Raw genomic sequence first — 24,012 nt, forward strand, 5'->3', positions numbered from 1 at the left:
ATGGATTTGTGACCCCATACAGTTTAGTAAGGCTGGACCTTTTTGGGAAGACCTATATAATCACACCTACACACACCTATAATTACACCTAATCCTAATCCCAACTATTCATCTGCAATACAGATGTGCGATGTCTGGACTGGAGTTAAATGTCTATAACTATAATAGTCCGAGGAAAACGTAAAAACTGTAATTTTTGTGTATTTATATGTTTTTAAACGAACTCTCACTAAACATACAGCTGATTTAATACCTTCAGAGAGCGAAATCAGCCTTTGAGAGCAGAGGGTCCAGCTCTGCTGAAAAGATTAGAAAGTCCTAAAACGCTTAACTTGACTCAATGTACTAAAACAACAGTCTATTATTATATTATAACCCCAAACCTCTCTCACAGATTACTGGTCATACATAAGCTACTCTCTACTGCTGAAATGAAGAACCTGTGATACAATTAGAAGCTTTTTTTCTTCCCAGCTAAACCTATTAAAAAGAAAAGGCTTCACGTGGCTCTAGTGGAGTAAGAACAATCACCAGGACACGTCTCTCACATGCTGTAGTACATTCAGTCACGTTGGGCTTTTTAACGCCAAAATCACTACTTTACTTTCGGCTCCCAAGTTCGTCCTTTCAGCAGTAGAAAGCCCTTATGAAAGCCCTTATGACCGGTTATACGTGAGAAATGCTGGGTGATCCTAAGTCGTTGTTTTATTACAATAAACCACGTTAACGTTTTTCACGTTGCGTTTTTAGTCATTCAGAATTGGACTCGATTACAATAAGGGAAGGGAATCAGAGGTTCCGGGGTTCTGTAGAGTTGTGCTACCCATCGAAATGTCCTACCGAGCCCCAGTTTTTATGTGATAATTATCGTTTTCTCATTTTTCTGCTTAATACAATCCGATTTAACTGTTAATATTTGATAGAGTGTTTCAAAAGTGTGAACTGCATTTTAAAGAAAAATAAAAAAGCAAAATTTTTATTTCCTCACAGTTTATATGTATATGTAAAGCCCAGCAGAAGTATAGGGAAGATATTTGGGTAGCGTTAATGACCATATCAGGGTAACTATAAGGTGATTTTTTGTATTTTTAAAATTTCATTTTAGGAGTTTATACTTTTGAAACACTCAAGCAAATATTAACAGTAAACTCAGATTAAATGAAGCACATGAGAGAAAGTATATGGTCACATAAACTCGACAGAACACCGGCACGAGCTAAAGGAGTCGGTTCAGCTATGTTGATGATTGAAAATAAATGAGGAGCGAAATAAACTTCAGAAAGTAATAATAATAATAATAATAATAATAATAATAATAATAATAATAATAATAATAATCCTGTAGAGAGTCCAGCTCTACTGACACCATAGTTTTAAGTGTAGCGATTTGCCTTCAAGGTTCTGTACCAGTCTGTACTGGAACACTGCCATCTAGTGGAGGTTCATTAAAACCTTACAAAAATTCTGCACTGTCACATCTCATATCCCTGTCCAGCAACAGGGATTGTTATTAAACTATTCTTTAAAGAACTAAGCAAGAGAGAACCATTCAACCAGGTGAATGGCAGGTTGGTGTGCCGGCAGCTTTCGGATGTGCCGGTTGGTGTGCCAGATGGTGTGCCAGTTGCTTTAGAATATGCTAGTTGGTGTGCCGGATGGCATGCTGCATGCTTTAAGATGTGCCAAGTGGTGTGCCGGATGCTTTAGAAGGTGATTGTTGGTGTGCAGGCTTCTTTAAGATGTGCCAGATAGTGTGGTGACTGCTTTAGCATGTGCTGGATTGCCAGTGCCGGCTGGTGTGCCGGCAGCTTTCGGATGTGCCGGTTGGTGTGCCGGATGGCATTCTGGCTGCTTTAAGATGAGTGCCAGCTGTTTTGGAATGTGTGGGTTAATGTGCCGGTTGCTTTAGGATGTGCTGGAAGGTGTGCCGGCCTCTTTCAGATGTGCTGGTTGAACCGTCACCTGGCGCTCAGCAGAAAAGGCTCCAACTCCTTTGAGATGGGGGCAGAGGAATAGGATGCTGAGAAGATGGGGTGGAGTAATGGAGCATCAGGGAGATGGAGGGAGGAGTAATGAGGTGTTGAGGAAGTGGGTGGAGTAACAGGGCGCTGAAGAGTGTCTAATACAGGCTGCGTCTGAACCTGGAGGTAGTTAACTTGATGCCTTGCTGCCCACACTGTCTCACTAGTCAGTGTTGTTGAAGGCGGTGCAGTCAAGAAGGTCTTTGTGACTGAATCACAAAGGTATCGACAGCCCCTGCTAGATATGAGCATTTAGCCGTGTCACCATTAGCCTTTAGCATTTCCGGCCAATAAAACAGAAGGCTGGATTACTAAACCTCAGGTGCCTTTCTGCCCCAGAATCTTGTCTGAGGAGGCAGAGCTTCTTTATTTTCAGACATGTCCACTGATTGACAGAAGATCAGCATAAACACAGACAAGGGGCCGGACCAGGTTCAGCTGGGATGCTAATGTCATTGCTTAAATAATAATATTACACGTATTTAGCAGTTTTAAATTAGTAAGAAAGGGGGGAAGACTAATTGACTAATGCTCCTTCAGGTCCAGTCACCTAGGTGTAACACTTCTGCTGTGCTCCTCTAGGCGGAGACACCACCACTCACCGGCCGAGAAGGCGAACCGGAAGTGTAATCTACAGGAGCGATTAGAGTCGGTCCAGGAAGTTCCTTAAAGTGTCCTTGTGCTGCTGGTGTGAGGAGAGCAGCAGCGCTCCATCATGTTCAGGCACAGCATGGTGAGTATGGCCAGTGGTCGTTAGTGTGGTGCAGCCGAGTTTCCTCATAAGTAACTGACTTTGTACATATCAGAGTCACTGAGCTCTTCAGCTAGACCTCCACCGCTGCCCGGCAGCTGGGCGGCTAACGCTAGCGGTGCGGCTAACTCCCCCTCCTGCATCCTCTCACCTGGACCGTTATAGTGAGGTTTATTAAACACGACCATATCAGTGCCATAGTTTGATCAGCTTGTTAGACTTAGATTTGTACTTTATTGTACTGTATTTTGGTTCACTTCCCGGTTAGCTGTAGCTACCTTTTAGCCTAATAGTGAAATGTAGGCACTAACTAACCCTAATGACTCGCAGGTCATAGGGTTCAGAAGACCAGGCTTTTGTTTAATGTTAAGTTTAATCCGTTTGGTGTATGTTGACCCATCCACATATTGAAAGACCCAGAATTGACTGTTGTTGACTGAAAAACTTGTTACCCAGTTGTTCCCCTTGCTCCAAACGTAGCTAGTTATTAAGCCATGGTATACCTGAGGCTGTGTCCCTTTACTTTGGCAGTGGGATGTAGCTAGTGCTACCTCTCTACATTGCCCATCTATTGTCTGTATGTTTATTATTTTTTTTTTTAGATGTGCATTATTGCTCTCTACACATTTATCTTATTTCAAAATGCTTCTCTTCTGTTTTTCTGGTTCTTTCTGATCCTATACTTTTCCATTTACCCTTTATCTTGTTTTGTGACTGGACTGTTGTCAAAGCGTGACTGCTAGTTGTAGTGTGTACGACTGTGTATGTGACTGACTAACTTTGATTTAATGTGGATTACAAAGCCACTGCAAACTGAAGTTTATGTAGTTGAAAAATGATATATTAATTCACCTAAGTTTTAGTTTTCATGAATTGCTTGTAGGGGTAAAATACATTAGATTAGATTTGCTCTGACAGTCTCTTACGTTGATACAGCAGATAATGAGTGTCTGAAAATACATTAATACCATGAATGTTTCCATTTTCAGTTCTAGAGCTCCAACATCAAGCTAATGTTTATTGCCCCAAGCTATCATTCTAGGCACAAGTTAACATGCTAACCTGGATACAACCATGTAGTGTCAGTTTTGCTGCCTGGCTCAATCTGTATACTGTGCAGTCTGCTGTAAAACCTGACTCAGTGAAATTTTGATAAATGTGTACAAATTCAGAAACCCAGATGGAGGAAGCTTTTGTCATGTTTTTGTGGTGCTGTATATCTTACTGATCCTTGTGTTCTCAGGCTCTGAGGCAGGTGTGCAGTAGATCGTTCTCCAGCAGTGTTCGCAGGCAGGTTGAAAACAAAGTCCCGGACAAGCAGAAATGGTTTCAGGTGAGTGCTTGTGGTCCATTAGCCTTTGACTGTCAGTCAACCTAAGGTCAGTTGTACACAGTACGAGACAATCTGAGGCCATTCTTGGTTGATTTATAAAGTGATTTACAAAATGCAGCGTTTAAGTTTACTGTTTTGTAGGGACTTAGATTAGTATATATTGCTGGAATTTGCTTTTAGGGGTTTTACTTACTGTTCCTTAGATGCTTTACTTACTGCTCTCTCACTGCAGCAAATACTGCCACGTTTTGCTTCTGTTGGCCAGAGCTTAAAGGCATTTTTTTTTTTTTGTCACCAATAAAAAAAAAAATAGATGAATACAAAGTTAGAAATGCACAAATTCTGTCCTAAGGATTTTTTGTAGCTGTCCAATAATTTTGCATTTGCATTCTTGTCATTATCAGTTTAAAAAATACCTTCTCTTTGTATGCATGTGAACGTGCCCAGAGACCAGTGTTCAGTAAGTGTGAACGGTGATGCAGACTAGATATATGAGTGTTGTTTTTTTTCTTTTTTTCCTACCCCCTCGTAGGATGACAACGGGATTCCTGTTCACTTGAAAGGAGGTTTCAAAGATGTTTTCTTATACAAGATAACAATGGCCCTCACAGTAGCTGGTGAGTTGCTTATGAGATTCTCATTAATATTGTATAGAATGTACACATCTACATGTTTTATAACTGGTATCATTCATTGTGTGCCTTCCATAATATCTTTTTAATTGATGTCCTTCCTCCCTCTACAGGAACGGGGGCTGTCCTATTCGAGTTGTATAACGCAGCCATGCCTAAGAAGAAATAAAGATGCTCTTTATCCATGTGTCCGATTGCCCTTATCCAGTTGTAAACATTTACTTATGCATACATGGGATCAATATTTATTGGTTGATCTGTGGATCACTCATATGTAATAAAGTGTCCGATTTACCTCAAATTTGTGTGTTAATTTTTTTAGATGTGCATTATTGCTATCTACGCATTTCTTATTTTAAATCGCTTCTCTTCTGTTTTTCTGGTTCTTTCTGATCCTATACTTTTCCATTTACCCTATATCTTGTTTTGTGACTGGACTGTTGTCAAAGCGTGACTGCTAGTTGTAGTGTGTACGACTGTGTATGTGACTGACTAACTTTGATTTAATGTGGATTACAAAGCCACTGCAAACTGAAGTTTATGTAGCTGAAAAATGATATTAATTCACCTAAGTTTTAGTTTTCATGAATTACTTGTAGGGGTAAAATACAGGTTCAAATTCCATTAGATTTGCTCTGACAGTCTCTAACTGTGATACAGCAGATAATGATTTACCTCAAATTTGTGTGAATTTTTTTTTTTTTTTTTTTTTTTTTTTTTTTAAGATTTTTGCATCATCTGTGGTGGTACAGTTTCAGTGACCTGCATAACGTGTGACACATTAGCTCATTCTGCACCTGTGTGTTCAATCTTCAACATGAAAGCTTTATAAGAGAAGGGAAAAAAAGTGTACTTTTCAATGGAAGTAAAAAATGTTTTTTCTAAGCCAATTTGGAGGATTTTATCAGTCTCTTCATCATGAGATGACACAATGTAAAGAACTGCCAGTTTCACATCATATCAAGAAGTTAAAAGGTTCTTAAGTGATGGTGATGCTTTTAGTCATGTAATGTTTTGTGCCATATAAATACAGCCATTTCTTTATTGAGGAGACCGGCACTTACTCAAAGTGTCCTCTAGGGGGCCTTAAACGCTTGCAAATGTGAAATCTGACTACAGTCCAGTCCATAAGCGTTTGAACAATGGCGCAGCTGGTGGTTTTGCCTCTTTACACCTCAGTTAGCTTGAAGTGAGGCAATGAAGATGACCACACGAACTGAAGTTACTGAAGTTTAATTGTTCCAGCTAAATATCTAATAATCTTGATTTAAATGGTCAGATTCTTTCCCCAGATGGTTTCTTGCAGTCCTTGCAATCTGACCTTTCTGTTCCTGAGTGTCACCAGTGGTTTACATCTCTTGATTGTAGACTTCCTCCTCCTCCTGGTTCCTGGCTTGATAGAAAGCTGGAACTACTTTAGTTGTTGCTTATATATTTTTGTGCGTTCATTCTTTAAGTACCCAGTTGGTAATTTGGCCACTCTTACAGTTTCTGCTCTCTCTAATGGGTTTGTTTTTTCAGCCTAATGATGGCCTTCTTCACTTGCCTTGGCACCTCTCTGAATGAATGGCTACCACGTGTAAATTTTACACACATTTAAAATCAACTCCAGACCCCAATCTCCTTCATTTATCATTAGTAAAGTCTCTCCTGGCCATGAAAAAGCTTGTCAGTAAGTAGTCCCTCGCCCCTTAAGACTGTAAAATTGAGGGGCTGTGTGAAAATGGCGGTTAATGCAATATGTTTGGTCAAAGCCCTTGAAAGAAAGCTGTGGTGGTGAACACAGACCTGACTGTGTGTTAGGTTTAGAAAAATGTAGTGCTGTGGAGTTTAATGCACTAAATCTAATCAAACCTTTAGCAAATAGGAGACCTCATATGTCAAATCACGACAGACCATTTGGCTCTAGGGGTTTCCAGTAGCCCCGCGTCTCTGAAAGCACTTAAAAGTTGGGGGGTGCCATTCTTGAAGACTTTCGTCAGGGTCTCCGGTGGAAAAGTATGCGGGAACAGCCCCCTATTAAGTAGCAGGTTGTGCTCAGATACCTCCCCCTTTTCACAGAGGCTTTCCCCTTAAAGACATGGGCAGAGGAGCAGCTTTCACTGTCTGAATTCTCTGCCTGCTCAGAGAGGGCTGTGCAGCCGAGAGGCGCCTGTTCACGGTACATTCTCTCCTCTGACCATCAACAGGTTAGGACCCTTTACTTCTTTTTTATTTCCATATTGTTTTTTTCTCTTATTTTAAATAATAACAATAATCATTTTGATTTATTTATTTATTTTTTTGTTGGTTGTAAAGAATTGTGCCGTTTGTGTTTTGGGGGTTTACGGCTAAATAAGGGATGCAAAAATTATTTTTTTTATATATTTGTTATTTCATTAAATTAATTTAAGAATTAGTGTTATTAATGTTATTAGCGTTCCCAATACACGAGCTGAAACCTCTCTTAATTTTTCTCCGTATATATATATATATATATATATATACATATTTTATGTTTAAACTGTTTGTCAGTGAGGATGATCGGTTTACAGTTGAACTTTAGAGGCAGTTGGATTTTTGTGGCTGTAATTTAGGTATTCTCGTGTTCCTGAATTTTTACGAACTGTTTGAACTTTTGTTAGTTTCACATGATCCATAAGGAGGCGCTCTAGAGCTGCTCTAGAAATCAAAGACAAGGCTCTGAGGACCGCTGGGTTAACTAGCGTCTATCTCTTTCATACCAGTCGCATATAAGACTAGATCACTAGAATCACAGATTGGTTTTGGCAAAGTTCTGTCCTCATATTTGCTTAGTCATGAGATCTAGACCAGGGGTCAGCAGTCATACCCTCAAAAAATTCCTGTGTGGCTGCAGGGTCTCCTTCCAGTTAAGCAGGAGCCCCTCATATACTTAATCATCAACTGTTTGGCCCCTTGTGGATAAGACCTGTGACCCCTGATTTAGAGACTGGCTAGACTTCATGGATTAACTGGGAATTTCCCCAAAGAGCTGAAATGGCTCAGTCCTAATGCATTTGGACAGCTTGTAGTCTTGATGATGTCTCTCTTCTGAGCTGAATGAGGGTTTCGTCTTTCTAGATTAATTCATGTGCTGCTGACTCTCCGTCTAAAAATGAAGATCAGGCTGTCGGTGGCCGCTGCGGCCCTCCTCACTCTATTACTGAATACAGCACAGGCTCAAGGTATGACAACCGCATCACTCCTCTCTCACTCTAAATTAACCCCCCCACCCCATGTTCCTTTTGATTTTCTCTGATGAAAAGGTACTTGTAACTGTACACTTGTGTTGCTGCTGTAATGAGAAATAACACAGTTTCATGTCCAGTGTTTGATTCTCATTAAATTCAGAGTACATAAACCCCATAGACATATGGGGCACAGTTATATAACAAGGTATGTAAAATGTTACATTTTGCTCTCTCTCTCTCTCTCTCTCTCTCTCTCTCTCTCTCTCTCTCACTCACTCTCTTCTTCTTTTTGTCTTCCTGGGTCAACTTCAGTTACATACAGAATTTAAAAATGAGCTCTGAATGTGTTCTTATACTGTTATATGGGAGTTGTATCAGTGATGTGCTCTAACCTGTTTAAAGGGGATTTTCAGAAAGGGAGGGGGAAAAAAACACACCAAAAAGTTTTATATAAAAATTTTATAAGGGTAAGGCCGAGCACATCACCAAAGATTTTAAGAAATGCCGTAGACATGAGGTCATCTCTTTGGGCTGGTAATTGTCTCCATTTACAAGTTGGTTCTTGTCTAATGAGTTAGTGGAACAATCTGGGCTTGCTGCTTCTGGCTGCCTGTAAGGACCTCCACTTTACTTACTGATTTAGAGAGGTAAAAAAAAGCTGATTGAAATGTGCTAACGCCCAAATTTCACCCATTAATATAAGCCTCAGGCCTACTGTGAAACGTGCACCTCTCCTTGCTTTAGCATACGCCTTTAGAGGGAACTATTAAGTTAATCCAAAGACTTTGCTATTCAATTTAAATTTATCCAGCCCCACAGACGTGTTTGTTGGCACTAAGGGCATGGTAGAAAACACAGGTAATAACCTCTTAACGCGGCAAGGCTTGTTACACACTAAAGAGTATTATTCAGTATCTGCAGGGACTTCACTACAGACTGGTCGGGCTATTCTTTCGGAATAGAAGTTAGTAATAACGCTGGCAAGGCCATAGGCTTTTAAAGGGGTTAATATGGCATTTTTTAAGATGCCATAAAATGGTTAGAATGATGGTAATACAACATGAAAATACATTCACTCTCAGCACCATCAGTTACACAGTTCACCATCTGTTAAAAAATGAACAAGTGTTCCTCCATATAATTGCGAGTTGTTTTATCTAAAGATGAATGTGTTTTTTACGCTACCACACAGCATCATTTAAATGCACTGACAACTATCGGAGTGGGAAATGATATGGTTTTAAAGAAATAAAGTGGAGCTCGATTCATTAGGGACTTCAGAGTGGAAACATCGAATTCTTTCCTTTAAAAGCGTTTTTTTGTGGCCATCTGATGTCTTCTCCCATGTATCTTCAGTAACAGAATGGAAAGATGTAATAGGAGAAGGCCAAATTAGACCTCAGACAGCACAAAGACAAAGAGGCCTTTTAGGTTCCTTTGTGGCCATTTTCAAAAATGCTGAGTTGCAAGCCATATGGAAAGTTAATATGCGGTAATGTTTAATGTCAGCACGTGCTGTGGAATTACTTTGGCATCTGTTCGGCTTCTCCGGGAGTCTCCAGCCTGTTTTCGGAGCTGCCTGGCATCGATGCAAGCCAAAAAGAATGCCTGGCAGTGTGGAAATGAACGGAATTGACACTGGCCAGAGTCTCTCTGAGGAGTGGAAGAGGTGTGCTCCTCATGGGACATTTCTTACCGACCTTCCTACATACCTACCTACCTGCCTTCCTTCCTACATACCTACCTACCTGCCTTCGTTCCTACCTAGGTTCTAAAAACCACCGTCCACCACTGCACTCAGACGTCTGTTAATTTAAAAAGGGTTAACCAGCGATTTTTCTCCATGGTACTGTTATTGGCAACGTTAGTTTAGCTGCCCTCAAGGCGAGTTTATTGATGGCTGTTCCACGCTGGTGACTTGAAACCCTCGCGCAAGAACACTCAGCTTGATTTCTGAGAGTCCGCGAAGACTCATGGTTTGGAGATGGGGCCTGTTCGGACACAAGGGGAATCTGCTCAGGCCTCGTGAGGTTGATGCGCCAGGTTGGTGAGCCACCTTTCCAGCCTCCATGATCCCAAGCTTGTTGCTCAGGTTGTGTTTTTTTTTTGTCACCTGCCTGTGCACTTGATGTTATGTGAGCTGTGGCTTTCTTCACCATGTATTTTAGAATGATATTCTGAGATTATACCCACCTTCAGTGGTCTGCATGCTTTTGACCCACTACCCAAGCTTGTCAATGCATGGAACGTATCTTAGAAATCATCTTAATGGAGATGTACCATTATTTGATAGGATAGCCAGTGATATCTGGAAATGCCGTACAATTAAGCAATAGAACGTGAAAGTAAGTGTGTTATTAAAAGTGATATCACAGATATGAAGATGTCATTCATGATAACACACAGATTCAAGTGTTCTGTCGCTTTTATACAACAGTTATGCAGAGTTAGGATACAAGTGAAGCAGAAATGCTGGTTTTAAATATGTAAAGCCACAATTGTTGTTAGGTAGATTGATTTTCAACCAGTCACTCTGTGTGGTGCATAACTGTTGCATATTACCCAAAATAGGCATGGTCACTAACTCCTTGTCCCACAGTTTCAATAACTGGCCAAGTTAGAGGTTATGCATGTAGATTAGTTAGGTCAGCCATGTCATTCAGGGGGCCAGACACTAACCCATTAGACCTATTTGCCCAACGTAGTATGTCAACAAAGTAAGCCTCTTTAATCTACTAGTCTACTAACAACATTCCTCACCATAATGAAATGCTGTTCAAAAGTTTGGAGTCACTTGTAATATTAATTATTGTTGCTTTTTTAAAAAATATATGTGCAGTTGTAGATGTAGTAGGCTAGGCACCACATTTTATTCCGCATTTTTACATTTTGTGGTAAATAAAATACACTGTAACAATGTAATTAGAGTAATTTATTGATGAAATATCTGCTTTTCATTTAATGACCACATTTCAAATCTAAGGCAGTTTGGATATTATCTTTATTTTTACTGAATTCTGTAGTTTTATTAGTTATTAGGGCATCATCTACAGTTCTGGCTCTGGTTTCCCAAAATCTTCTTACTAGTAAGGTTCTCTAAGCAGGGAGAAAGGGCGTTTAGTTGGGTATTTGTTCGTCCATTTATGAATCATCATTGTGCTAAGACTTTCAAGAAAACCCAGCCCAGCTCATCAGTCTAACCAAATCTTAGCAATTCTTTTCAAGTTGCCTTTAAATTAGTTGAAGTTAGCATCATAAAAGACATATTTATTTATTTAATATCATTGAAAATAGTCATCCAAACCTTTTGAACAGTAGAGGATGTACTCTTTTATCTCCTAGATTGCTCTTATATACTGTATTATCTATTTCCCTACCTTGCCCTTCCCACTGTTCTGTTGGGGCATGCGTAAGCATGTCCAGCTTCCATACAGATGTCACCTTGGACGTTAGACCTGAGGTATACATCTGTTAGAATACTTTCCATTAGAAACTGCAAGTTTCGACTGCATGTAAAACTCCTCTGCAGAAGAATATCATTGTGAAATATTTTATGGTGTCTGTATGTGTGGTCCCTCATGTACATGGAAACTTTTGTCCAATGAATGAAGTTGTTCCTCAGCAACTTTTTCATGTACATGTGCATGACGCTGTGAGATCCAGTCACGGGAATAGTATTTTCTTTCTTTTATTTTTTTGTTGTTGTTGTCACATCTTACCTTATATAGTTGGTTCGTTGTTCCTCTTATCTTTTTATTTATTATTTTTTTATGATGTGCACTCTCCTCTGTACTCTCCATATGAGCATTCACGCACTGTCCCGTCACCTTGCACCGTGTTGTGTGTGTCTCAATGAAAAGGAAGTACACATGAGTCTCTCATGACAAATTGTGTATTCTTTTTATGAGGTTTGCAATGGATGATACACTGGATTTATATTCTGTATGCAAAAAGTATTAGAGTACTGAAGTCTTAAAATATGAAATATGTATATATATATATACACACTCATTGACTGTGTATATATAACACATGGTTCTGATTTCTTATAGGGACACTTTGACACAATTTAGGCATGTCATTTGGAATTCCATTGTAAAATCAGTACATTGTGAATGAAAGCATTACGTTGTCATGAGTTAACGTAATCAATGTGAGTTAATGTGATTTGATTCAAAATTACTGGTGGCTGAATGGGCATGCCTTGAATTGACTGCATACAGCATGTATTGGATGGTCCACTCAATGTCTGCACTGGGGTTTGGTGGATGAACTGTTCAGAATGGGTCTGAATGAAGTATGTTTGATCTTCCTGCTTGAGCTGCTGGCCGAGGGTTTTTTCGAGGTCAGGCAACTCAAGCAAAGGCCATTTTGCCCAAAAATGGCTTCCCTCACCTATTTCTTTTGTCGTCGTGTTGCTCTTTGTTGCCCACTCCGCTATGTCGGTTTCCACGTCTTGCCCAACAACGAACGAATCAGCTTCAGCCTTGAAGTGTTTGTTGTTGGGACTGTTCCAGTCGTCCTTTTACTCTCTCATATACAATATACATTTATTTGACATTTTCTGCAGTGTTGCTTGATGTGTGTGCTGACATATGGCTGTTCTGTTTGCAGTGGAACCTCCCTCAGACTTGAAATTTAACATCCTAAATGAACACACAGTGCAAATGTCATGGAGGAGGCCATCATCTCCGATACAGGGCTTCAGAATACAAGTCGTATCGGATACAGGTGAGTTTCCACTTCTTTCTGCAGTGGTAGGGTAATGGCTCATGCAGATTCATCTGTCATCTTCTTATCATGTAACATGTTTTTTTGGTCCCTCTTTCAGATGATACCAAAGATTTGACTCTGCCTGCCTCGGCCACAAGCACAGATATTACAAACCTTACTCCGGACGTTGATTACTCGGTATCAATCAGCTCCTTTGTCGGTGCAGATGAAAGCATACCCATATTTGGCCAAATAACAAGTAAGTGTCTGATAACTATGGTGGGTTTCACCCAGCTTTTAGATGTTGGGTAAAGATGTCTTTGAGAGCAGATTAACTTTAGAGAGAACCCTTGTCCACAGTATTATGAAAAATAATAATCCACCCACCCACCTTTTTAGCTGACTCCAGAATGGTGTGTTTGACAGATGGGTGATTGTGACTGAGAGTTGAGTGTAAAGGAACACATCACTTTAAGGATTCTGTCCTAAAACCTACTAAAATCTTTTGCGTTTCAGTTCAGTCCAGTAACGCGAGTGGAACAGCAAGGCAACCGCAGGTTACAGATGCCATCAGTAAGTGTATCCAGATTCTTAATTTTAAACAACCTCTGACACTTTTTCCTTTACCACTGAGTAGCTTCCTGTAAAAGCTTTTTTCACCACTGGAAAAAGTATTATACTATATTATGAATTTCCTTTGGAATGCTTTTCACTCTGCATACGATTGTTATTGTTGGAAAAAGGAATTTAGTCTTGTGTGGTTGGAAATGTACATACTGTATGAGTTTGGAACAGATTAGAGTCACTGCATATGAATCTAGGGCATCAGTAAAGGCCGTAGGAAGAGGTTATTGATCTTTATGTGAGGCCAAAGAAACAAACAAAGAAATGTACATTTGTAATAATAAGCCTTTTTATAGTGGCTATGTGCTAAATTCTTTTAACTAAAACTTTGTTTTTGCATCTGTTTTACATAATTTATAATCTTCTACAGCACTAACTTCACTGATAGCTTTAGTACTGAGAAATGTCCATCACCTCTGCAACTACTCATTGGGCCTAAAGCAGTCCAGTGGGGCAGTCAGTTTAACCCTTAAAAAAAAACTTGATAAATCAGCTTTTTGTAAACAGGAAACTCTCTGTATATAAACACGTCTTTGCATAATCTTTGTTTATCCAGAACAGCAGTACTGTTTTAATTACCAGTATTACCACATTTGACTTTTGGGAAATAAAATAGAAGCTTAGTTTCCTACTACTGGCATGGATGTAGCCAAGAGAACAAATTTAGATTTGTGGAAATGCAAATAATAATTGCAGTAAAACCTTTCATAAAGGCCAATATGAGTCAACAGAAGATTTTTCTGGAGAGTTGAAGGCTTTACCATTGGCCCCCACTAGACTGTGTACACAAGATGTGTAGAGGTTGTGCTGTGTACAGTTATAAATTATGTGGAAGCAGCAGTTTTACTATGTGCTTAAAGGCCTGGATAAAGACACAGTGGACCTATACTTGTGGATTTCCGAGTTGAATTTGGGACACTTGTGAATTCTTGTCTAAAGAAATTGAAATATGTTCAGTGGAAGTTCTTATTTCCATGGACAGCTGTGGATTGTGGGTTGAAAAGATCCCAGCAGACTGACCTCAGCATATTTACTAATGACTCATGCAAATTACCTCAATAGAGCCATTCATAAAGGGTAAGAGATACTTAGACGCAGATCCGTTCTTTTTGAGAATGCTCGATCTGTATTTGCCCATGGGAGAAAGGTCGTTGCTAAAGCAGCAGGTTCATTAAGGCAAACATAAAATCCTAGGTTTATTGTTGCCTTTTTTGGAAGAGCGAAATGTGTAAGCATATTCTTTTGGCTGACCAATGCCTAATTCCACAAGAAGCAACCATTATTCACAGCTTTGTCACATTGATCATTTAAGGCCTTGTTGGTCATAGTTTCAGATGATGCATTCAGATGATTTTTTTTCTTCCATTTTTATTAGTATTAAGTGTTGTACAATCATGCTCTGCTTTTCTCTTTTGCCTCCCCCCCTCTGTGAGCAGAGTGCACAGTGGGCACTATAGCGGATCTGGTTTTCCTGGTGGATGGTTCCTGGAGTGTGGGAAGGGAAAATTTCAAATTCATCCGGAGTTTCATTGGGGCCATGGCAGGAGCCTTTGACATCGGAGAGGACAAGACCAGAGTGGCTGTGGTGCAATACAGCACAGACACCAGGACAGAGTTCAACCTCAACCAGTATTACAGACGACCAGACCTTCTCCGGGCCATCAAGAACCTGCCCTACAAAGGGGGCAACACCATGACAGGTGTGTGTCTGTGTACATGTCTCTCTGTTTGATCCACAAGGCGTGAACTTAGGGAGCATCTCCCCCTCCCCCAAGCTCCAGCATGATTTATGACACTAAATTCTTGCCTAGAGAATCCCTTCTGGTACCTAAAGTAAATCTGATGAAGGAAAGGACTGAACTTGCCCCAACAGCTTAACAAATCTCTCCCCGTTCATTTTCATTGTAATTTTCATACCAGGTGAAGCCATGGAGTATCTGGTGAAAAACGCTTTCACTGAGGCAGCTGGAGCCAGGAAAAGTTTTCCCAAAGTGGCCATGATCATCACAGATGGAAAATCTCAGGATCCTGTGGATGAATATGCCAAAAGACTGAGGAACATAGGAGCAGAAATATTTGTCTTGGGTATGTCTCTCTCTTTAAAAAGTGCAAAGTGTTCTCACCCTAACTGCATCATTATAAAGCTATTAAGAACTCTTAATTGGTGAGATAGACTGTACATTGCATTGTATGTCATGGAGTTCTTTGTTCTTTGTTCACTGTTCAGGTATCAAAGGTGCAGATGAGGATGAACTAAGGGAAATAGCCTCTACCCCTCACAACAAGCATATATTCAATGTGCTTGACTTTGATTTAATAAAGGAAGTGCAACAGCAGCTCATCAGAGAGGTGTGTTCTGGTGTAGAGGACCAGCTCAGCTCCCTCGCGAGTGGAGAAGAAGGTATGACCCAGAGCAAACTTCAGTCACATTCATCTTCATCACTCTGCTTAGATGATTTGTTTACTAAAGCTAATAAGTTGTACTAATGTCTCATTCCTACAATTCAGTTGATTTAACTACTCAATGCGATCATATCCACAGTTGTTGAGCCAGCCTCAAACCTCCAAGTGACAGAGATCTCTTCCAAGTCCATGAGAGTTACATGGGACGCGTCCCCAGGTGATATCACTGGCTACAGGCTGCAGCTCATACCCATGCTTGCTGGCAGCAAGAGACAGGAGCTGTATACAGGAGCCACCCACACGTCTGTAAATGTCAGAGACCTGTCCCCAGAGACGGAGTACGAGATCAGTTTGTTTGCCCTTAAAGGTCTTGTCCCCAGTGAGCCAGTACTGGCCATGGAGAAGACGCAGCCTGTCAAAGTGTCAACAGGTAAGGTCAATCCATTCCAAGCCAAGTGTTAGATTATTAGGTAGCTACCCTTAATGAGTTGATAACTACACTGATTCATTGAAGTGTAAATCGAATTAGGTTCATCTTTCTTATGTGGGCACACAACATACATGTGCAAAAGATGCCCTGTAAATAACATTCTAATCAATAAATGGCCCATATATTTTGCTATATCTAGATATGTACTAGGTGGTCCTTATAAGGGGGCAGTATGTCTACTTTTTGTTAGGTCAGCTTTAACAAAATTGTGTTTGAAGCAGAGAAACTTGGCGAATGAAAGAAACAACCAAGCTAACGCTAACTCAGCCAGAACAACTGCAAAAATCTAGCAAATCTCTCTCTCTCTTCCTCCCCCCCCTCTCTCTCTGTGTGGTTTTGTCGGTTCATTTATTTGACCATGCCAGCATTCCCAAGTGTATATACTCTGGATGCACACCCAGCATTTAAGAGAATGAGAGCCTTACCTTCTTCTTTAAGGCATGGGTAGTTTATTGCACAAAATTGTAGTATTATTTTTAATGCTTCACACTGTGTTCCCTGTGTCCTGTTCCACTGTGTGTTTAACCCTGTTCTGCTGTGTACTTTTTCCCTATTATGAAGATCTCCCTCTGTTGATTTCCGAATACATTTGTCTTCCACAGAGTGTTCTCTGGGAGTGGACGTTCAAGCCGATGTTGTTCTGCTGGTTGACGGTTCGTACAGCATAGGACTAGCTAATTTTGCTAAAGTGAGATCTTTCCTGGAGGTGCTGGTCAATTCCTTTGACATTGCTCCCAACAAAGTTCAGATCAGTTTGGTGCAGTACAGTAGGGACCCTCACACCGAGTTCGCCCTCAACAAGCACCATGACATTGCTGCGGTGGTGAAGGCCATTCGCACGTTCCCTTACCGAGGAGGCTCCACCAACACTGGCAAGGCCATGACCTACGTGAGGGAGAAAATCTTTGTGGCCAGCCGAGGTGCCCGTGACAACGTGCCACGAGTCATGGTGCTCATCACAGACGGCAAGTCCTCCGACTCTTTCAAAGACCCTGCAGCTAACTTAAGGAACACAGACGTTGAGATCTTCGCTGTGGGGGTGAAGGACGCTGTGCGATCTGAGCTGGAGGCCATCGCCAACCCCCCTGCTGACAACCATGTGTTTGAGGTGGAGGACTTTGATGCCTTCGAGAGAATCTCCAAGGAGCTGACCCAGTCCATCTGTCTCAGGATTGAGCAGGAGCTCCTTAACATCAAAAAGAGAAGTAGGAAAACACTCAGTGACCCTTTAGCCATCTTTTGTTCTATTAAAACACAGGATATTGTTGATGTTATGATCAAGAAGTACAGTGTGTCACAGTGCAGCAAGTCATCTGAAATGTCATCTGTAACAGACGGTAAAAACATTCTTAACATCTGTTAATGAACCTTAAAAAGAAAAAAGCCAGTCATGATAAAATGTTTATTTATACTTATTATAAATAGTTCGAAAAAAATTAATTAAAAGGTGCAATATTGTGGCGAAATGTTTTGTTAAGCACTCAGGAAATTGAAGGGTCTTAAAAAAGAGGACAGTCAAGATGAATTACATTAGCATAAGCTGTAGAACTCAAAAACATTAAGGATAACTGGTTCTTATGCTTTTATGGTAATAGTTTGATAAATAAAGATGACTCAGAGGACTGATGGAAGATTTCATTGCAGATCTTAACAGAGTTTTCTCATAACAGAAATTTCTCATTTTTCTGTTTTTTGTCTGGTCCACACTAGAGAGGCTTTGGTTGTTTTAAATCTCCTACCAGAGCGATCCCTTGTGTGCTGGGATCTCAGCGGACCCTGTTATAGCATATGTTATCACTCATATAGTATTTCACCACTATGGCAACAGCAGGGTCTGTGTTTTTATAACCTTTTCCCCTTATTAGAGATCCACGTAGTTCCTAGCCTATCTATTATTAGTACCAGAGTAACTTCATGTTTCTTACTGCTCCTGTGATTGTAGTTTCTAATGCAAACATTCTTTTGATGTCAGCATGTTTTTCTGTGGACACATTTTTCTTTTTTGATTGGAGCATATGTTTCTTATTATTATTCTTGAGTTTTTTTGACTGATTTTACCATAATTGTCCTTCCAGGCTTGCTTCCACCCAAGTCCTTATCATTCTCTGAGGTGACATCCAGAAGCTTCAGGGCTAGTTGGGTCTCTGATTCCCAAGATGTCCTATCGTTCCTGGTGCGTTTCCGCCCAGCTGCTGATGTCACCGGAGACTACATCTCTATGGCTGTGCCTGCTGACACCACCACTGCCATCTTGCCCCACCTCACCCCGCTTACTACCTATGAGGTTAACATCTTTGCTCAGTATGAGAAAGGCGACAGCTTTCCATTAACAGGAGATGAGACCACTTTAGAAGGTATGGACCCCTTAAATGTTGAAGCTATTTTTTTTAGTAATGAGAAACCTTCAGTGCTAAACTAGAACCCTGGCAATCTGGTCATATCAGGATATAATCTACCTTTGATACCCAGTCCACACTAATCCAAAACTAGACTGTGGAGTTTTACAATGCTGTACACAGCACTGGGCACAGGCCTTAGTTGTTGGGTTGATGACACCTGTCCATACAGCAGTGCAAAAATAGGAAATTCCATGACAGCATTTCTCTGTGGGAGAGGCTCATGTTACCCCTCAATTGGTCAAGAAATGATGTAACTAACATCTGGGGTCTAAAACTCACACTGATCAAACTGCCTTATAAAGCAATTCTTAAACTCCTAGAATCATAAACTGAGTCTGAACTGGATGTAAGGTTGATGCTACCCATGTAGCAAAATTTGGATACAGACATCAGTCTGAGTCTCTCTGATTCCCCAAACAGAGCAAGGAAGTGTTCGCAACCTCAGAGTAACAGAGGAGACCACCGACAGCTTCAGAGTGTCATGGCAGCCAGCCCTAGGGTCTGTTCTGCGCTATAGGCTGTTCTACGAGCCTGTGAATGGCGGAGACAAGCTGGAGGCAGAGACCGAAGGCAGCGAGACCACCATCGTGCTGCAGGAGCTGTTTCCCATCACCACCTACCGTGTGACTGTTGTTGCTGAGTATGCATCTGGCATGGGGCCCTCTCTGAATACTCTTGGCACCACCAAAGAAGGTCAGCACATGCAATGTTTGTTTTTCTGATGTTGCAGATATGTTAGCTTTCCACAAACACATTCCCAGCTTATCATGTAGCTTGTCATGAAAAGTGAAAGCTGAACTGAACTTCTCTATCTCTAATGAGGTCATATTATAGGTTGTTTAAGGGGGTTACGTAAGCATAAAGGCAGTAATATGTTGTACTTCTGGGCTGTCACATGGTACCACTTTTTGGAACATCTGTGAGCTAGTCCTGTATTTTGTTGATCGTTGGGATGTTGGTAGTGGAAGGTGAGATATGATATTATTGGCTAATATTGTTTTTCCCCTGCCCACTGGTGCATAGTGATGTACCATTCTGATTACATTTTGATAAAAGATTACAGACAAATAAAACCTTTGTCTATTAAATAATACTGCATGATGAAGTGTGCATCATATGACCAAGGAAATAAACTATCATTGTTTAAAATGGTCCATTTTGAGGGACTTCAGGTTGACTTCAGAGGTTATTTAGGCCTAAATCTTAAAGCAACTCCATGAGTTTCAGTTGTGTAAAAGAAAGCCATAGCGATAGTTACGAAAGTATTAGTTACCAACACATTGACTCATGCAAACAATCTCCTTTCAGCTCGGGGCTCTCCGCGCGATCTGAGGGTGTTTGACGAGGCAGAGACCACCATGAGGCTCTCATGGCAGGCTGCTCCTGGAAATGTGCTTCAGTACCGCATAGCCTACAAACCTGAGGGCGGGGAGAGGAAAGAGATTGCCGTTAAGGGAGACTCCACGGCGGCCATGCTGAAAAACCTGACGCCAGGCACGGAATATGAGATTTTCGTCAGTGCCCGCTACTCCTCTGGCCTTGGAGACCCTCTGTTAGGAAAAGGCACCACATTAGAAGGTAAGAGATGACTTGGTGTCTGCTTTTAAAGACCATGAGTAATGCTTGAGGGTTCGACTGGTCATTGTCTGGTTGGATGTTATGCTGAGGTCATCTAATGAAGTACTATTAAGCAGCGGATGAAGATGCTGTGTGACCCAGTCACCACAGCAGTTGCTTTTTAGCTGGTGTGTGCAAAAGCCATGGAAGACCTTCGGCACATGTTGCTTGAGTAGCAGGCTTTGTGCAAGGCATACACAGCAGTTGCTTCTGTCTTGCACACATGCTGTTGTTAAAGGAAATTTGGGTGGAGTCAGCTGAAGCCTCATAAAAGGGAGACTGCTTTTCTAGGAAGAACACATGCTTTCATTGCTCTTAATATGTTGTCCCTCACTGTTGTACAATACTCCAAACAGGGCCTGTGAGGGTTCTCCCATAAGCCTGTGATATGGCTAATGGGAGAATTAACCTAAGCCCCCGACCCACCCTGGAACATAGTTTTACACTTATTAAAATTCTTGTTTTCTTTTTGTAACAATACAGTTCAGTGCCAACACTAAAGTTTTAAAACCTTATTTGTGTATTTGTTTTTCTTGATGACCTTCGACCCACCACAAACATTGATCACTGTGGCCCCCCAAGCCAAAAAAGCTAAGAAAGCAGTAGACTATACAAACAGCAAGGCCACTTATGACACATTTGTAATTGTCCATGTCACTGTGAACATCATCCAGATTGTTTGTGCCCTGAGAAGTCACAAATGGACGACCTCAGGACTGAAATAATAAACAGTCTGTGCTGCGGGGACATCTGTTTCTGCTATAAGGCAAGCCCTTGGTGGCATTAGGTTATTGGCAGGGTTAAACAAGGTCTGTGCCTGGTCATCCTGTAACAACAGCTCCTCTGTCTGAGCCCACAGTGAAGCGTCAGCTCCTCTGATTTGTCATGCTTAAATCAGCTCTAGCTGATGAGAACCTAAATCACTTTGGAGGACTGAGGACTTCCCCTGGGGTGTCTCCTGGGATTCCCCCTGCTGGGTCTTTGATTATGTTCTACAGCACGCTGTGAATGCGGTGCAAGGGCAGGAAGAGAGTGAGCTCTGCTGGTGTTGAGTTACACACTCGTGTTCATATAAGTCATTAGATGGCCCGGCTGTGGCTGGAGAGGAGACGGCCAAAAGGTAATGAGAGAGAGTGTTAGGAGAGGTGACTACACAGACGGATACCTCCCCAGTGGCAGGGCAGGCATTCAGTTACGCATTGATGCTAACATGCTCAGTTTGAGGTGGTTTGGCCTGCTGGTAGTTGAGGAGGTGAGTGATGACAGGAAGCACGGTGCTGTTCTGCTGAGATTTGCCGGAATTTGGGTTGGTGCTTTGATCTGTTGCCGAAGAGATGGGATTTAAAGACACAAGACACATTTCCACTGACTTTCTGAAAATGCATTCAAATGTTTGTGACCTTTGCGGGCCAGCATCCAGTTTCTATCAAACTGACTTTTCGGAGTAAATATACTAATGTTTCACATTTCCATTTCCCCAATGTTGAAAATCTGACTACCCTCACCTGTCCTATAACTTACTTATTTTAATTATCATTATTATTCCCTCACCCCCCATCATCTGCCATATGGAGCTGTTTGGGAAAGGCAGTTTCCTTTTCTGGACATCTCTCTCCATAGTTGCTGAACAATGGCAGCATTCCTGCGTAGGTGAAGGGACATAACTGTTTTGTAGCCTACGTAAACTAACATTTTAAGGGGTTAGAAGATTTTTCAAGAAATAAAAACATCTTTAAGATGAAACCGTGGCCATAGATAATTGTTCTCAGATGCTTCAGCCTTATCATCCTGAAGACTTTTTGCAAGTCATTTCATTGTTTCCTAACTTTTATTGTGGTCACACCTTTACTTCTTTTCTTTTTGATGGAAAACACACACACATACAAAAAAAAAAAAAAAAGAAATCTTACATGGTCAGGCATAGAGAGACCTCTTTACTGTTGACATGGCACTTGGAGCTTTGGCATTGCTACACATACCACCCAATTCAGTCTAAATGAGAGACTTGCCTGAACGCAGGTCTCTAGTGCCAGAAACCAAGCCCTTTTCAACTCAAAGCAAACAAAGTGTACACAGAATCACACAATAGCAATGCCTTAATGCTGCTGTGAAAGGTCTGAAACTTTTATCTGCTGCTTGTGCTCTGGAAGAAAGAGCAGTATTTAGAGTTGACATTAACTAGTGGGCTTTTTTGATGCAAACCCAATAAGCTCGTCCAAGAAATCAGCCTCTTTCCCTACACTGTGGAAAATAAGCATATTCTCCTACTGGAGGACACAGTGAGTGTTGCACTTTCCTACTTCAATGGCTCCTATTCACTCTTCATATTGGAAGATCATGGAATTTTGCTGGGACATTTTCTACTCTCCTTGCTCGGGTGAGAGAGGAACTCGGTTTAGCAGTAGGTTGCCTGTTGCAGCAGCCGATGTTTATGCTGACTCAGTGTCGGATGCCTCCCACACAGACGGGGTCAAAAGCCTCGTTTCTCTCTGATGACACGCTGTCTCCAGGCCAAGCCTCATTTAGCTCCACGTCATGGTGGCAAACACAGCTCTCTTTGTGTTAGACGGCATCAGTTTCCTGGAATCCTTGATGGAAGGCCAGGCCCAGTCAGCACAATTTGGAAGGGCCATGAGTTAGGGCCAGCAGGGGCCAGTCAGGATGGGTCGAAAGTGGGCAGTCTCCCTCCACTGTGGCCCCCTGTGGAAAACTCATAATTTTTGAGTACCACCGACAGCTCTTACAAATGAACACTGTTACCAGTTTGCAATGATCAGAGACAAAGGAGGAAAAGAAAAGCCAACCCTAAATGCCTTTGGGCATATACAGATGGTTGATGTATTAAAACGTGAAGGAAAGCCAAGGCATTTGGAAGCAGTTATTCAATAGAGCGAAGCTGAAAGCTGCCTGCTGTGTTGTCTCAGTGGCCTTGGTTTCTTCCTGAAAGCCGGACGTGTCACGGTCCGGAATCAGTATGCCTCTGTTTATAGTTTCATTGCAAGCTTTTCTTTACACAATGGTGAGATTGTGTTGTGTAATTATAGTGACCTGGTCAGAGCAATTGGGAATTTTACTGTTTACATTCCTTTTACAAACTTGAATGAATAGGGAACGGTGTCGTTGTTTCTGTATTTTCTTGGAATTGATGATCATGTTGCATTTAGCTGTGTCTGAATGACCACATACTTTAACTTCAGTGATAGTCTGGCCAAAAAATAAAAGCTATAGCCAGAATTCAGGTCTCAAGCTGGCTTCTGCTGCTGTTATATGTGTACTGTTGTCCATGTTTAAGAGTACATCCTAGTTTCAGTGTCAGACACCACATTAGCAAGTTTAGTACATTAGCAAATTAGGATTAGTTGAAAAGTCGATGTGGTTTGGGAGAGGTGTGAGATGATTTGGATGAGTTTGCATAGGTGCTAGGTAAAAGCCTCCATTACCTCCATTACAGCTTGCATAGCCTACAATAGCCTACATAGCTTCAGTGCTACAGAAATAAACTATACTACAAACACAGGCATACATTTAGTGTGTGACTAGAGTGACTTACTTATTTAGAGTGACTTACAAAAGTGCTTCGCTATTTATAATTTTTAAATTTATTTCAAGAATAACCTTAGCTAGTTTGAATACACTAAACATTGAAAGATACATCTAAGCTTAGATACTACTAAACACAAGTCAATAAGGAGACCATAATACTCTACTCCTTGCCCAAGTACACTCGGAAGAGGAGGGTCTTCAGTCTGCATTTGAAGACAGCAAGCGATTCTGTTGTTCAGACTCTCAGAGGAAGTTTGTTCCACCACTTCAATGCCAGGACAGAAAAAAACCTGAA

General features: G+C 41.2%; 2 protein-coding genes across 6 annotated transcripts in view; both read left to right on the forward strand.

The window, feature by feature from the left end:
* The first annotated feature begins 2,643 nt into the window (after positions 1 to 2,643).
* On the forward strand, positions 2,644 to 5,038 carry cox7a2a (cytochrome c oxidase subunit 7A2a). Its single transcript, XM_072690396.1, has 4 exons — positions 2,644 to 2,754; positions 4,016 to 4,105; positions 4,638 to 4,722; positions 4,851 to 5,038. The coding sequence occupies exons 1-4, from the start codon at positions 2,737 to 2,739 to the stop codon at positions 4,904 to 4,906; spliced, it is 249 nt and encodes an 82-aa protein (XP_072546497.1). The 5' UTR covers positions 2,644 to 2,736; the 3' UTR covers positions 4,907 to 5,038.
* Positions 5,039 to 6,850: 1,812 nt separating this feature from the next.
* The window catches only part of col12a1a (collagen, type XII, alpha 1a), a 71,946-nt gene continuing 54,784 nt past the window's right edge, over positions 6,851 to 24,012 (forward strand). For 3 of the 5 annotated variants that reach the window (XM_072689469.1, XM_072689472.1, XM_072689471.1), the window contains exons 1-13: positions 6,851 to 6,926; positions 7,819 to 7,922; positions 12,543 to 12,659; positions 12,760 to 12,900; positions 13,158 to 13,214; positions 14,702 to 14,965; positions 15,186 to 15,350; positions 15,493 to 15,666; positions 15,808 to 16,098; positions 16,761 to 17,363; positions 18,234 to 18,512; positions 18,978 to 19,250; positions 19,866 to 20,135. In XM_072689469.1, the coding sequence (XP_072545570.1) occupies positions 7,853 to 7,922; positions 12,543 to 12,659; positions 12,760 to 12,900; positions 13,158 to 13,214; positions 14,702 to 14,965; positions 15,186 to 15,350; positions 15,493 to 15,666; positions 15,808 to 16,098; positions 16,761 to 17,363; positions 18,234 to 18,512; positions 18,978 to 19,250; positions 19,866 to 20,135 (2,704 nt within the window). In that variant the 5' untranslated portion in view covers positions 6,851 to 6,926; positions 7,819 to 7,852. Of the gene's footprint in view, positions 6,927 to 7,818; positions 7,923 to 8,483; positions 9,972 to 12,542; positions 12,660 to 12,759; positions 12,901 to 13,157; positions 13,215 to 14,701; positions 14,966 to 15,185; positions 15,351 to 15,492; positions 15,667 to 15,807; positions 16,099 to 16,760; positions 17,364 to 18,233; positions 18,513 to 18,977; positions 19,251 to 19,865; positions 20,136 to 24,012 lie in introns of those variants that run through there. The other 2 variants (XM_072689470.1, XM_072689473.1) reach the window with 2 other exon arrangements.

Source organism: Salminus brasiliensis, chromosome 10 (assembly GCF_030463535.1).
Source record: "Salminus brasiliensis chromosome 10, fSalBra1.hap2, whole genome shotgun sequence".
Lineage (NCBI taxonomy): Eukaryota > Metazoa > Chordata > Actinopteri > Characiformes > Bryconidae > Salminus > Salminus brasiliensis.